Genomic DNA, 14,717 nt, shown 5'->3' with positions numbered 1-14,717 from the left:
CATTGCGATCGTGGGTTAGTGGGAGGGAGATCCAACGGCGCCCGCCATTCCAGACAGACGTGTGACCGGAGCTCAAGCCGACCTGACAAGCGACTACTACTACTACACATTCATATATAAACAGAAAACTCTGTGTAACAATATCTTGGATTTAGCATACCATTTATATTTCTCTAAGGAATTTTTAGTAGTGTATAAAACAGTCGCGCACCAACAGCTGAGCCGAGCGCCACGTTCGCGCGTGCTCCGCCCGAATCGCCTATAGCAGCCGACAACCTGGGCTTCAGTGGCGTAGCTAGGGTATGTGCCGCCCGGGGCAATCCTTAAAATTGCCGCCCCCCCCATACATTTTTTGCAGAGTCATAAAATCAGCATTTTTAAAAATAATAAATTGATTATTGTTAAGCCCTTACTATCCGTAGATTTGCATAAATTTTAATATATTCAGGGTTAAGAACCACACTAGACGATTCCATCGCGAATATGCCGCCCCCAAGCAAGTGCCGCCCGGGGCGGCCCGCCCCCTCCGCCCCACCATAGCTACGCTACTGCTGGGCTTACCCAGCCCAAACTCGCCAGAGGGACAGCTGAGCCGTTCCCGAGCCTGACGAAAACAATTTGAAGCCGACTGGATAAAGATAAGTTGGCCAGAACGCGGAAGTATCTTTTTCCGGCCCCGAAAGGCCGGAGAGCGTGCTCGCAAGATTCCCGGACATCGGGCTCAAACTCGCACAGTTTGAAGCCCAACAAAAACAGTTAAATATGACACCGGTTTCGATCCGATTGGACCACGATTAGTGTCACCAAACCAGCTTAAGAATACGCGACGCGCTGCGTCATCATCGCTAACCCCCACCAGCCGGGCGACCGATCGCGAACCACCGCGCCACGTCCGGCACTTCCGGCCCTCGGACCCAGCGAAACTCGGGAGCCCACGTGCTTTCAACCGCGGCTCTCCAACCAAAGATTAATTTAATTAATTAATTTAATTTAATTTTTTTTTCGTTTTTTAACGAAAAGCGTCGTGACGCTTTTGATTTGAATCAACATGAACAAATTTACGGCTCCCCCTAAAAAGGGAGCCGCAAAACAGTCGGCCAAACAACCGACAAAGATCCCAACTAAAAAAGTTGGTATCACAAAACGCCGCTCCAGCCACAGCAGCAGCTTGTCCTTAGACTCCACTCAGGAGCACATGGACATTACCTCCGATGTGGTCTCCCGCAAAAGGTCTCAAGCCTCACCACCTCCCCCGGCACCAAAAAAGAGTCAGAGAGAAATTTCCGGCTCTTCCAGCCAAGCAAGACCCAGCTCCCACTAGCAGCACAAACAGCGACGCTACGGCGTCTGACTCAATTTCCCGCCTAAAAGACGGCTTTAATAAAATTTTGGAGCTCATCAGCTCCGCAGACCATCTGACGGTCTCGGCTCATAGCCGCTACATAGATGACTCAGCCTCTAGTCGCGGAAGAGATTGCTCCCCGAAACTCCGCTCCCACAATAAAAGGAGCCGAAGCGTCACTTTCACTGCAGGTTAAACGCATTCTGCCGGTTACGGGTAACGTAACCGGAATTTTAGTATCCAGCCGCGCCGAAGCAGAAAAAATTATCGGATACAACTCGGTTCTCGAAAAATCCGGACTACGAGCTTCAATTCAGAGTCTCGAAGACCCGCGCGTAGTCGTTCACGACGTGCCCAACGACCCTGGGGACAACAACGGTGAGGATTTTTTAACTTCGATGTTCGTTCAGAACATCGAGGGAGTCGTCCCAGCTATCACCAAAGCTGATTTTCTCAAATTAGCCAAAGTGATCGTCAAACTAGGGGCAAAGAGTAGGGATCTCACCCATGTGGTGGTATCCTTACCCGCCTCGTGCCGCTCCCCGCTGGTTGACAGCGGACTAGTATATATAGGGCTTCAAGCCCACCGCATCCGAGACCACTTCCGAGTTTTGAGATGCTATAAATGCCACCTCTACGGCCACTCGGCCAAATACTGCAGGGCCCCTAAGGCTTCAAGCAACTGGTGCAGCAGCGGAGCGCATGAAAGTGCGTCATGTCCTAACAGGGACAAACCCGCAAACTGCGCCACCTGCTGTCGTCTTAAACGGCAGCACGAGTCCTCTCCCCCATAGAGCGGGAGATCAGAGCTGCCTGGCTTACAAAGCTGCATTGGCGAGGGAAATGGCCAACACTAATGGCTAATCCTCAGCAGACGCCACCTAAGCTGCTCTTTGCGCAGCCAAATCTCCGCAGATCGCGTGATGCGACAGCGGAATTCAGATATAAAGCCGCCTCAATGGGCGTAGACGTGGGACTTCTTCAGTAGCCCTATGTAGCGTTTGGCAGAACGGCGGGCGTCGGCTCCGGGGCGAGGATCTTTGAGATCCAACCCGCGGGCGCCTCGATCGCTGTCTTTAACCTGAATCTCCGAGTCACTCTCCTGAGACACCTTTCGGATCCGTGGCGCAAAACGGTGCATATCTCGGCCCCAGGCTTGGACGTACACTTGATTTCAGCGTACTTTAAGTATGCGGACCCCGTCGAACAGCACTTGAGCGGGCTTTTGTCGCCGGTGGAAAGCCTCCGCGGGCGGATCTTGGTCGTGGGCGAGAAAAATCGGAGACTAGACTAAACCGCAATCCGGTTAGGAACCATCAGGTCGTCGACTTCATCTTGGACTCGAGCCTAGATGTTGCGTTCGATGAAACGGGACCCACAGTCCCAACCTTTGCCTCCCCGAACGGAGAATCGTCGCCGGATGCTCTTTACAGCGTATACTCACAAAAGATCTGTGTCTCCATGCTTACAAAATTCAATTAACACAACAACTGAAGCCTAATGACCATGCACAGCGAAAGAAGTTCGATGAATTTAATTTCGTTCGTTAATTTTGGGACACTATATAATGGGTTATATTAAGGTACTTGATTGAAATTCAGAATAATCACAGCTTTTTTCATTATATTACCATTAATAAATCCTTAAAGATACTCCCATTAGACTAAAAGTAGTCCTCTAAATTATAAATCATACAAAATTAAGCCTCAAAATTTTTAACTTTTTTTAACAGAGCTTTATTTGTCAGCACATATTCCATGAGAATAAAAAAAATCAATAAACTCTTTCTAAACGTGCCATGACACTTCTACCTTCTTATCTCCACATCACAACTACAACAAGGCTCATTTGCTTTTTACAATTTATATAAGTTCCAAAGAAATCTCAAGATTTCTCAAGTTCTTTCGTTTCTTTCTCACTTTTATCTATTTAATCTTTGTCTACCTATTAACAAACCTCCTTTTTTATCGTCTAAGGCTCTCTGAAAGAAGGCATCCTTATCTAGAAAAGAACGTTTCACAGTTACTTTCATTTGACACATTTGTAAGCTTTGTTATAAGTATTGAATCATGTAGTAATAATAAAACAATAACTCACTGATGTTCTCTAGTATTTGTTATGCGTTATATAAGGAAATATTTTACTCGCGTGTGGAAAGATTTAAATCATGCCATAATTATCACACTTAACTCAAAAACCCTTTTTGTGTAACAATTGAGAATACATATAGATTCCAGCCAATCCTTAAGCCTATGAAGTGATGCTAAATGAGGATCAAGTATAATATAAGATATTTCCTCTTCAATCATTTATCAAAATTGAGATCCTTTAGTTTTATGGATTATATGCTGGCAATTTTATACAATGTGTTACTTCAGATGGATGCTGTGTATGTATCGTCATTTCCAAGCTTTAACGGTATGGAGGTTGGGGGTTGCGAGCGTCGAAACGCGCATCATAAATTCGCGTAACTCGAGTAACAACTTTATATACATCACGATATAATATCATCCGGCAGCTCATACAAACCCCGGCAAATACATAATGCAGGGCGGTGGTTGGCTCGTCCTGAACCCTTCCTGTAGCCCGTGTCTGTTTGCCGAGCGAATGTTGATTTTGTACTCTCTTTACCTTTTTGCTCTCGCCGCGGCGTGTCCCACCTTGCTCTCGCTCGCTATTTAATAAGGCCGTATTCCATTTCACTTACTTTCGCCGTGAAATCGTATCCCCCCAGCCCGGCCCTGGCTTCGGCTTATAACAAATTCATTAACGAAGGTTCCCCCGTTTCCAAAGAGAGCCAAGATGAACGAATTTGCCTTGCACGGCGCGGGGAGAAATGGCTTTGACACACAAAAAATACAAAGTTTATGGAAAACACGTTTTATAATAAATACTTTTAAACGAAGAGATACATACAAAACTATTTTCGCTCGCGGCTCGTTTTCCAGAATTTTTAGCTGCGAAACCAAATGTACTCTTTTTATTAGTACAATACAATTAAATGACTTACACCCAAATAGTTCATCATAAGTATCCTTAATCGATCCGCTGAATCAGAATATAGTTACATATATTGTATATATTTTAGTTCAGTAATTTTATCCTAATGACAAAAAATACAACATTCATTACAATGGTAAAGGATCATCGATGACAATGAACATATTTATTGTATGATAATAGCATCCCTGCCCAACGCGAATCATAAATTAATATCATAAAGTTCAGTGACATACTGACTGTATTTCGTCAATCCATCGAAATCTAGAATATATTAGTAGGTTTATTTAGTACTTTGGTTATCTTTGCAAATGAATATATTTAGACGTGGTAATCATACGCCATATTGCTTATTTGTCTTGGAATATTCACCACCTCAATAAAAATATTATTTGAAATGGTACAGGGAATTTTTTTTTTAATAGGAGTGAATTATTTGTCTTTATTATGTTGTATTATAATATTATTTCTAATGAGGTGATAAATTATTGACAAATACTGCTCGTAAATATATATATATATATATATATATATATATATATATATATATATATATATATATATATATATATATATATATATATATATATATATATATATATATATATATATATATATATTTTATATATTTCCCTGTACCATCTATAATTCGGCCGTGATTTTCCGGCCATGATCACGAATTATTTGCAACTGCCGCTCTTGTCCTTGACCTTGGCATATATACTCGTTTCGGTGGGGCATTATTAATTATATTAATTAATTGTTCATTTGTTCAGGATGAGTTATTTGTGTCTGTGTTAATGTGTTTGTTTAATTGTGTGGCAATTAGGTCGGTGACATTTTTTTGTGATATTTTCGTAATGACTCTAAAACCGGAAGCCAAGATTTTGATAATATACTACTATCATCTCTTTTGTTCATAGCGATATTTTTTTGAATTTATATTTCAATTGCTTCTTGTTTTGTACGAACAAAAGGATTTTTAATATTAGCTAAGGTTTTTGTACTACTAAAATCAATTTTATGGTCTTCTGTGAAACTGTGTTCGGCTAGAGTAGAATTACTATTGAATTTTTTTACAGCATATACTATATATTATAAATTATATATTATATTACTAAATTAATTAATGCATTTTAATATAAAAAAAAATTGTAAGTAATTTCCCAACTTTTCCTATTTATTGCATATCTACACTAGATACAGGGCGATGCATCTCGTCGTTTTCAAGATGGCGGCGCTATCGGTACAGGTGGCGTCGTTGTCGCACAGTGCGGTAGGATTTATCTAAAACGCACACAATAAACTTTAATTAAAACAATCCATAAAATACATGTCGCTGCCTTAAAAAGAATCAAAAAATAAAATTGACTTTTGGTTGATCTTATATTTATTATATAGTTTTATTTTTCTTCAGATTTAAATATTTAAAGTTATTCTATATTTAGCCGTAATAACTTTATGAGAAAACATATTTTTAAATCCAATAAATTCATGTAAACAGATCCAATTCAATTTTAAGACGTCGAGTTTGTCTGAAATATTATTACAAACGCTTTGGACTGACGCTTGCTATGTTATAACGATAGATTAAAAGAACAAAAATAAAATAAAAACCCTCTTTTTTAAATCAATTCTTAAGTAAGTCATTTTATCTGCGTTTTATCATTAAACTGTAGTTAGGTACCAATTATAAACTGGACAGAAAAATAGGACTGAAAAACATCAATAATTCAGCCATTAAAAAAGTATTTACATTTCCTACATTATAAATAAAATATGTTTGAATAAATAACATTTTCTGCTCATTTCATCTTTACTTTCCACACTTTTTAATCTCTTAAATATCATATTAAATGACTTAAATTATAGCAAAGACAATTTAAAATAGGTTTAAATTTTAAGTATGATCTTCAAATCTTTTAATCTTCTTAGTACTGCACACGATTTTGACAAAATTATTCAGCAAAAATTGTAACAGTGCAATTAAAATTGCACTCTTGATTAAGTTATAAACTTCTTTTGAACTAGCTACTTACACATTAGCTTTTTTTATTTTTTGTAAAATAAAGGCGTGCCTTTTTTATGCGTAGAACTCTACAAACTCAAATTTAACCCATCTGTATGCTCAACTCCACAATACGATATTATCCTCTTATATATGTTTTGCCATAAATAAATAAAAGCATGCTTTGACTTTTTCCTCGAGAAGTCGGGTTTTTTTCATTCGCGTGCGACCTTGCCCATCGCAGAAGTTCGTTTTATTGGTACCAAAGGGCCAGTGAAACACTTATATTGTTTAAAATCATTATTTTAGTCTTTCTACATATTATACTTTCAATACGTAGGCTTATCCTACATCCGAGTTTTAATAGGTACTGTGTCCAAAATAAATCAAAACAAAGCACACCCACAATTAAATTTAAAATAAAAAAGTTTCATAGACAGAAACCTGATTTTACTGCATAATGTGGTAGACATATCCTTGTTACTTTTTAATGCTTAGGAAATAATTTTAAGATTGTCACTAGAACAACAATTTGCCAAGATATATTGTAACCGATTTTTAATATTAATTATGAAAATTAAAAAAAGCATATTAAAATATGTACTTATTACTTTGACAATACGTTTTTATTTTAGAGGTGATATCATAGTGTAGTCTTTCTCTCTTTTGATCTTTTTGATACTTTAAGTCAATCACAAATGAATCTTCGCATGGGCTTGTTTCCCGGAAGCAACATAATAATACATGTGTAATCAGGAAGTTCATTGTTTGGTGTATGCTCCAACTCCAACTCTTTTAGACGACACTGATCTACTAAGCGTATTCCATTTTGTGACAAGCTGTAGAACACTACCTTGGACTATATGATATTATCAGTTTTTGTCTCGTGTTGGTTGATTTTAAATAAAGCAGAAATCATTTGCAACTACCATATATTATTAGTTTTCTGCCGTTTGTCAACAAATGGGTTAAAATATGTTGTACTTCTAAAAAAATATATCAAAGAAGCATTTAAAAATGTATTTTCCACAAATTTTATTATGCTTTTTGAACCTTTAAATTTTAAGTAGGTATTTACATATGTCTATAAAAATTCAATGTTTGCACAAAACTTTCGCTATCATCGTGTTTTTCTAAAATTTATTTCCAGTTTGTATGGGTGTGGTTCCTCAGATTGACCGAGGCTAATAAGTTACATAGTAGTTAATAAATATGGATAAAAAAATGTTTTGCCAACCTTGTCCAAGCATAGGCCCTCCAGTGCGTCGGGTCCGAGCCGAAGTCGTCCGCAACAAACGAACAGAGCGCGGGCACGCGAACCCCCCAAACTCAGGTCCAAACCACCTCTTGTGTGCTTTTAATTTTGAGCGTGCCGCCTCTCGCTCTCAGGGAACAAATATTTGCCAGGGGAATATTTGCTCCGCTGTATAATTCAAACAGATGCGATATTTGCGGAAGAGCAATCGTTTTAATATCGCTTCTCGAGAGTGCTGATATCCACCTATCGCTGACCGCTTGTGTCTACGAATTATCTTATTTTTATATAACTCTTCTTTTTCAATTCCTACCTTAACAAAATTGATTTAGACTATTAGCACAGTTTAGTTATATTGAGACATATAGGCGGATCTATATAATGTACATACTCTTTTCTAACACATCGATCGGTGTACTACAGTAAATTATCGACTGAAGTCAGCGTCGTGGTGTAACTAGTTTTGTAGAAGAAAGATTTTTCATTTTTAACTCAACTACGTTAAACGTTTAGAAACATCCGTTTTAAATACACTAGAATAACTGTCATTATATAATATATAAAAATGCAGATAAAGTCGAGCTACAGTAATAAAACGAAATTTAGTAGCTGTATATTACCCTTAACTTTTACAGACTGAATTTCGTGTTTACAAATTTGTGCGCTTTGCCATTTTAACTGTAGACAAAAAAAAACACTTTAAACTGCGTATTTACTGTAACGTATTTATTTATCCCTTAGGTATAGACGTCACTGATGTAAGATAAACTTTAAAAATGTATATCTTCTTTTCCGTCTCTTTTTCGTCTCGAGGCTGTATACACATTTCCAGTCCATTTTTTATTACTTACATCCCGCCACCGTATGTCGGCCTTCCTACAAACATTCATTGGTCTCGACCTGTTAGTAGGCAGGAACTCCCAACCTATCAATGGCGTTGCTACGGTATGTGCTGCCCGGGGCGATCCTTAAAATTGCGCCCCCCCACATACATTTTTTAAAAGAAAATTTGACCTTCCTAAAAATCTATAACCTAAAAAATCCAGAACAGACGGCCTCTTTTTCCTCACTTCCCAATTACGTAACATATTATTATATTATATATGTATATTATTTATTTTTGTATGTAATAAATTAAAGGTGTTTTATAATACAATAAAAAATGTAATAAAATAACGAATTGTCAAATTATCATTATAATTATAAGAATACAATATAGCAAATAGTATAATATAAAACATGACAAAATTTACATATCATTACAGAGTAAAAAAAAAACACAATAATTTATTAATTATAGAATTAACTAACAAATTATGTATTATAATAAAAATATACTTAAGTATTTGTAATTTCTACTTAAATAAATGAAACTAGAAATTACAAATACATATGTATAATTTTTTTAATAATAATAATGTATTTCTACCATGATCTGTAACAAATAATAAATTTAAATAATTCACAATTAATTAATTTTACAATAAAATTTTATTATACAATTTATAAAATACCCCCCCCCCCCCACACACACACACACACACGCGCACAGCTACGCCACTGCAACCTATTCTTCAACACAAATTTATTTTAAACTTTAATAATATGCAATCCCTAGCTTGGCGTTTACTGCTTTTACCAAATCAATCATTCAAAAAGTTCATTCCAAATTTTATTTTAAAACATTGACAAAAAAATGTCATGATTTACTATAAACTATATAGTTTTTTTTTTAAATTATCGCAAAAAAATTCCGTTCTAAACATTTTAAATTACTATATTATATACTTTAGGGGGTTTGTTTGATCCCAAGGGAAGGTTGAATCTAAGTAGACTTTTTTTATTAGTGAATATTTACATGCCACGGACGATTATCGGCGAGACGTTTCTCCAAACGGCGGTAAAGTTGACGCGGGCGGTTATGCCCGTAGATGATCCTCGGGGCTCTTGTGGCTGCTGGTGGTCTCCACTGTCTCTGATCGTCTGTCCTCTCTGGCACGGCGCCAGTCGACCACACGCTGGAGTTCACCGATAACAGTGTGGGAGAGTGAAGGACCTCTTGAGGACTTGAAAAACCCCAGGTTCTTGAGAGGAAGTCAACTCGTGAACACCCAACCGAGGTGGCATCCTTTGGACTACCAATGACTAGCAAAGCACTGCAATTTCTAACCAGCAGGCTAAAAGGGCCCGGCCGTAAAGGAGCCGAAACTGGAACGGAGGAAGCACGAAAGTGTCTTCCAAGGATGAAAACTAGAAATGCAGGGGCAAGCAAAGCTATTTCAAGGCAAAAGCTGAGCTATAGTACGCAGATGTGTCAGGAGAGCGTTTCCCAATATCACTCGAGAGAGACACTCTTAAAAATAACGTAACACTACGGGGGGGGTGGCTCCCGCTCATCCAGCCCTTAAAAGCTGGATGCCACCCATTGGGTTGGACTCGTAAGGCCCTTAGTACCGGAACAGGCAGTGGCTTTCAACTATGGATAAATGTAGTAAAATCTTGTCCTCTCTGGTAGTCGCGCTCTAGCAGCCGTCGCGTGTAATCGTTTGCGCTGTGCGCTCCCACTCGAGCGGCTCCTGAAGCGTCCCTAGAGCTCCTACAGGGCTGAAAGTTGTCCTGCGCGGGCTTTGACTGGTGGCGGCTCCAACGACACTAGAGTTGGGGGAATCGCTCCAGGATCTTCAGAGTTTTCGCGTTGGGCAGTCTCCCGGCCCGTTGAAGTGAATTTGTGACAATAAAACTTGCAACAATAATAATTTGTGACAATAATTTGTTGGTGACGCCCATTTGGGCGTACACGTCTGTGGGCGGCCCCGGAGGCAGGGGCCCTCAATCACCGAGGCAGGGTTTGCCAAATTTCTTTTATTTTTTTATTTTTTTTTTCATTTTTATTCTGTTTTGGTGGTGGTTAGTTTTACTTCTATCTTTTATTTTTTTTGTTGCTTAAACCAAAATCGCTCGTGACGCTTCCGGTCTGGACGTCACGGGTGTTAGTTTTTAATCATATATTTCTTTTTTTAATTGTATACTAGGAACCACTCGTGACGCTTTCGCCCAACTCTTATTTTGTTAGTGTTTGAAAGCGTCACGAGTGAGTTAGTTTTATTTTTATTTTTTAGTTTTGTACTATAATTAACTATGTCTAAACAGCCGGCCCCCAAAAAGGGGGCCCGTACCAAATCAGGAATTTCAGGAGGCGAGGAGGTTACTTCTAAACCTCCCCCTTCCACTGAGATCCCCAAAAAAGGCCCAGTTACAAGATCAGGGGACATTCGTTCCAATGAATTGGCCTCTTCCTCTTTCGTGGGGCCCACTTTTGTAACAACAGCGGAGGCTCCGGGGAAGAGAGCTATATCCGTATCTCCCCAAGCGGCTCCAAAGCGCGCGCAGGAAGATTTCCCTCCCTTACCCAAAATATCTCAAGAAGAGATGCCCACATCTAACGTCATTTCCAGGGAGTTCGATGAATACATCGACTCCCTGGATAGATTATCGAGTGTTCAGAGGCGTGAGCTTCACCAATGGGTGGCTCGCCTTTCAAACTTTTGAATGATTGTGCGGTCCGAAAATCCTTTAATTTTTTTGCGCTTGGTTGTTATTTGTCTCATAGGTTCACACAGTCATTAACAATGAGACAACGGCCCTTATAAACGTGGACCCCTCTGCGTTATGTATTTAATAATATTTATAGTATAAATACAATCAGTTTAAAATGTTTTCTTATTATTTAAATTGCTAAAAAAATTACCAGAATCTCCATGATAAATTCACACTTAGCACATGCTTAGGGCACAAAGGAGAAGTGTTGAAGTCGGTTGTCTCTTGTTTTGATGAACAGATTTTTGTTAAATCTTTATTTTGCTTATTTAAGGAGAGCAAAATAAAGAAAAATTTGTTTGTTTATAAATAAAAATTGCCTTGAATTGTTATTAAATTATTAAGCATTATTATAACAAATAAGTTTAGTTTTAATCATACGTGTTTGTAATAGACATGAAGGAATTGTTGTTCTACTTGTAATTGTAATTCGATGGTCGCTCAGCGCGCGCTTATGGCCGCGTGCGCGCGCCCGCTATGTTGGCGGCGACACTGCGCGGCTAAAACTCGTTTGGCGTCTCGAATGTAGAGTACACTAGAATTATTAGTTTTAAGCATGTGAAGGTAGTATTAGTTTTAACGATCGAACGAGATAATGGCGCCTACCGTGCAAAAGAACGCTGCAAAGAAGAAGAAAATCGTCGACAAAGAGAATGCATCTCCGCGTGCAAAGAGGCCGGCGCTCGCGGACAAGACGAATTCGAGTTCGAGGCCGAAGCGAAAAATCAAACGGCCGAAGAGATACGTACTCGTAGATACGCAAAATGTTCAAGTGCCAAGACCTCAACAATCAATCGCTCGAGAAGCGCCAAAGAATCTTAATAATACAATAGGTAAAGAGAATCTCTCTGCAACTAGGACTCCGATATATAAAAATAAAGTGATTACAAACAAAAACAACGATTCGGAGCTAAACGTATCCGATAAGTTGGCGTTGTACAATTTTGAATTCGATCCCGATAACGAACCGAAGCCGGTCAAAGTGAAATCGACGGCGAAGCGAGCTATTAAACCGATCAAGAAACGGAAAATGTTGAGCGAGAGTCTCAGTAAAGCAGCCATGGCGACGTTGCTGAAAGACATTAAAAAGATCAGAGCGGCCAAATTATTGAGAAAACTGCGGCTGAAAAAGAAGCTCAAAGATGCGGAGAATGCGATCTTGGAAGCTGAAAATGATGACCATTTCGACGATAACCAAGGCCCCGATCTTATCTTCGAACCCAACTCTCCGGACCGCAATTCGCCCGAATTTTTCCAAGAACCCCAGATAATCGTCACTTCTACTCCTTGCGTCAGCAGGAGCAGTATTAAATCGATCGGAAGCCCTTGGCGGTTGGAAGTGAAAACCGTCAATAAATCTTGGAACTACTCTGTCAAGCCGTCGATGATGCCGGCGTATGAAAGAGATTCATGTCACATCGTCGGTTCCGACGATAAACTCAAAGACGTTCCCATACAAAATAATAACGTAGTCAAAAAACCGACGAGGTTCACGCAAAAGGATATATTGAGCTTATTCAAGATGAGAAGATCGCCGAGAAAGACAAACGAAACTTTGCTTATTCAAGATCCGACTATATTATCTCTGCCGGAGTTCAACGTTGATTCTGAAAATTCCGACGAGAATGAACCTCAACAAGCTAAGACCGAGAAGCGTGTAGCTCTTTTTGAAGATCCAGAGGAAATCCCCATTGTCCATTATAACAAGGTAATCAATTGGTGGTGTTAATGGAATGGTGGATTTTAATATATGCGTGTTATTTATTTCAGCCTACGCGTAAGATATACGAGCGTTCCAGAAAACAGCCTGTTAGATTCCAAAGTGTCGCTGTTGAAAACCAACATTTCGGCAATTCTGAAGTGGACGATGGTGAGGAATATGTTGTGACCGCCAAGACGGTTAGGAAGAAAAAGAATACCAAAACGCAAAGACCGACAGTGTCAAAGAAAGAGGTATGTATGGGGCTTGACAAATTTTAGTGAAAGCGCTCAGAAAGGAGGATATAATATTTTTTATATCAGTCCTATTATCCATGTTGAAATGAAACTCACAATTCAACGTGCTGATTTCACTTTTTTTTTCAGATAAAACAATTGAACGAATGGGCAGCCGGATTCAACTCAATGTTAGAAGAAGCAGAAGACTTTGATCTCTGCGTCGAGTAACCAAGAAAACAATTAAGACATAAAATGCATTTCTATTAGTACAACTTAATGTTAATATTGAGATTACAATTTTTTAAAAACATATTTCTAATATATAGTACAACTTAATATTAACAATGAGATTACGTTTTGTTTAAGACAAAACGTTTACAAAATTTTATCTTTAATGTGTATTTTGGCCATATTTTCCATTTATGAGCACATTGAACAAATTTTATTGCAAACACTCAACTGTGATGTTTTTTAGTATTTTTTTTTTATTTTATTGTGTGATTTTCGATGTAAATAGGTAGTATGCTTTGCGTTTTTATATTGTACAAATAAATTCCTACCAATAAATTATTAAATCTGTCTTGTTTAAAATTTGACTAAAGTGTAAGAATTTATTGAGGTTTATATGCCATATTTTTTATACAATTTATTGTTATTTTGCTAACTAACTAACTCAACTATAAGAAAAAAATAAGCATAGGATTGTATTCAGGTTTTAACCATAATTCCATATTTTATTTTTCTTTGTGATTTATGTATAATATATTGCGATTCTTATGTACATACATATATGATAAAATTAATTAATGTGTAATGTAATATTGGAAGTCATATTGTGATTGTTTCTTCATATTATATAAAATATGGAAAGCCGTCATTTTAATACCGATTGCGATTAAAATATGTCAATTAATTCTGAGTTTAAAAAGTTTGACTCGATTTTAATAATTAATATCTTTTGTGCGTGTACTTTGATCCGATCTTATTTTATCTAAAATTGCACAATACTCAAATCTCTCAAATTTTTGATTTAATAAATATAATTGAAGCATGTGAATAAATCTTATTTGAATTATAAATTGCTTTTTATATTAATTAACACAACTATACAAACTAAAACCTACCTGTAAGTGAATGATTTTTCAACAGGGCGATACAAACCTTAAAATGACTACAAATTTTAAACACATTGCTCTCTCATATTACCCAACAGATTGTAACTAATGGATTTTGAAGTCACCTTGCAGGGAAAATGAACCATATGATAGCAATGTGAAGATGATCATCTCATATAAACTAAAACTGATAAATTAATGTTACCTGTGTACTTTGAAAGATTCTTTAGTGAGACATATTGTGTAATTTAATAATATAATCATGATCGTTGAATAAATTGATACTATATATACATACATATATATTAGTGGCGTGCTGTCCATATATGCGGTCGATTCAAAACGCCACCAGCATACACGGTTGATCGAATATAAACACGATCACGTGATCATGTGTGTATATATATAGTTGTGAAATGATAATTTTATACTAAAAGAATTTGCTAATATAAGATATTTAGA

At 37.7% G+C, this 14,717-nt stretch overlaps 1 protein-coding gene across 1 annotated transcript; it reads left to right on the top strand.

The window, feature by feature from the left end:
• The first annotated feature begins 10,115 nt into the window (after nt 1–10,115).
• On the top strand, nt 10,116–14,219 carry LOC148238786 (uncharacterized). Its single transcript, XM_088201289.1, has 3 exons — nt 10,116–12,910; nt 12,973–13,155; nt 13,288–14,219. Exons 1-3 carry the CDS (start codon nt 11,798–11,800, stop codon nt 13,366–13,368), a joined length of 1,377 nt encoding a protein of 458 aa, XP_088057415.1. The 5' UTR covers nt 10,116–11,797; the 3' UTR covers nt 13,369–14,219.
• The last annotated feature ends 498 nt before the right edge of the window (nt 14,220–14,717 follow it).

Source organism: Plectrocnemia conspersa, unplaced genomic scaffold, assembly GCF_051122295.1.
Source record: "Plectrocnemia conspersa isolate PC_06_02 unplaced genomic scaffold, ASM5112229v1 ptg000001l, whole genome shotgun sequence".
NCBI classification, from domain to species: Eukaryota; Metazoa; Arthropoda; class Insecta; order Trichoptera; family Polycentropodidae; genus Plectrocnemia; species Plectrocnemia conspersa.
This window is presented reverse-complemented; position numbering and strand designations above follow the sequence as displayed.

Coding starts and splice junctions, on each gene's coding strand:
- LOC148238786 (XM_088201289.1), top strand. CDS start 11,798: ATGGCGCCTACCGTGCAAAAGAACGCTGCAAAGAAGAAGAAAATCGTC. Junction 12,911..12,972: donor CCATTGTCCATTATAACAAG/GTAATCAATTGG, acceptor TATTTATTTCAG/CCTACGCGTAAGATATACGA. Junction 13,156..13,287: donor CGACAGTGTCAAAGAAAGAG/GTATGTATGGGG, acceptor TTTTTTTTTCAG/ATAAAACAATTGAACGAATG.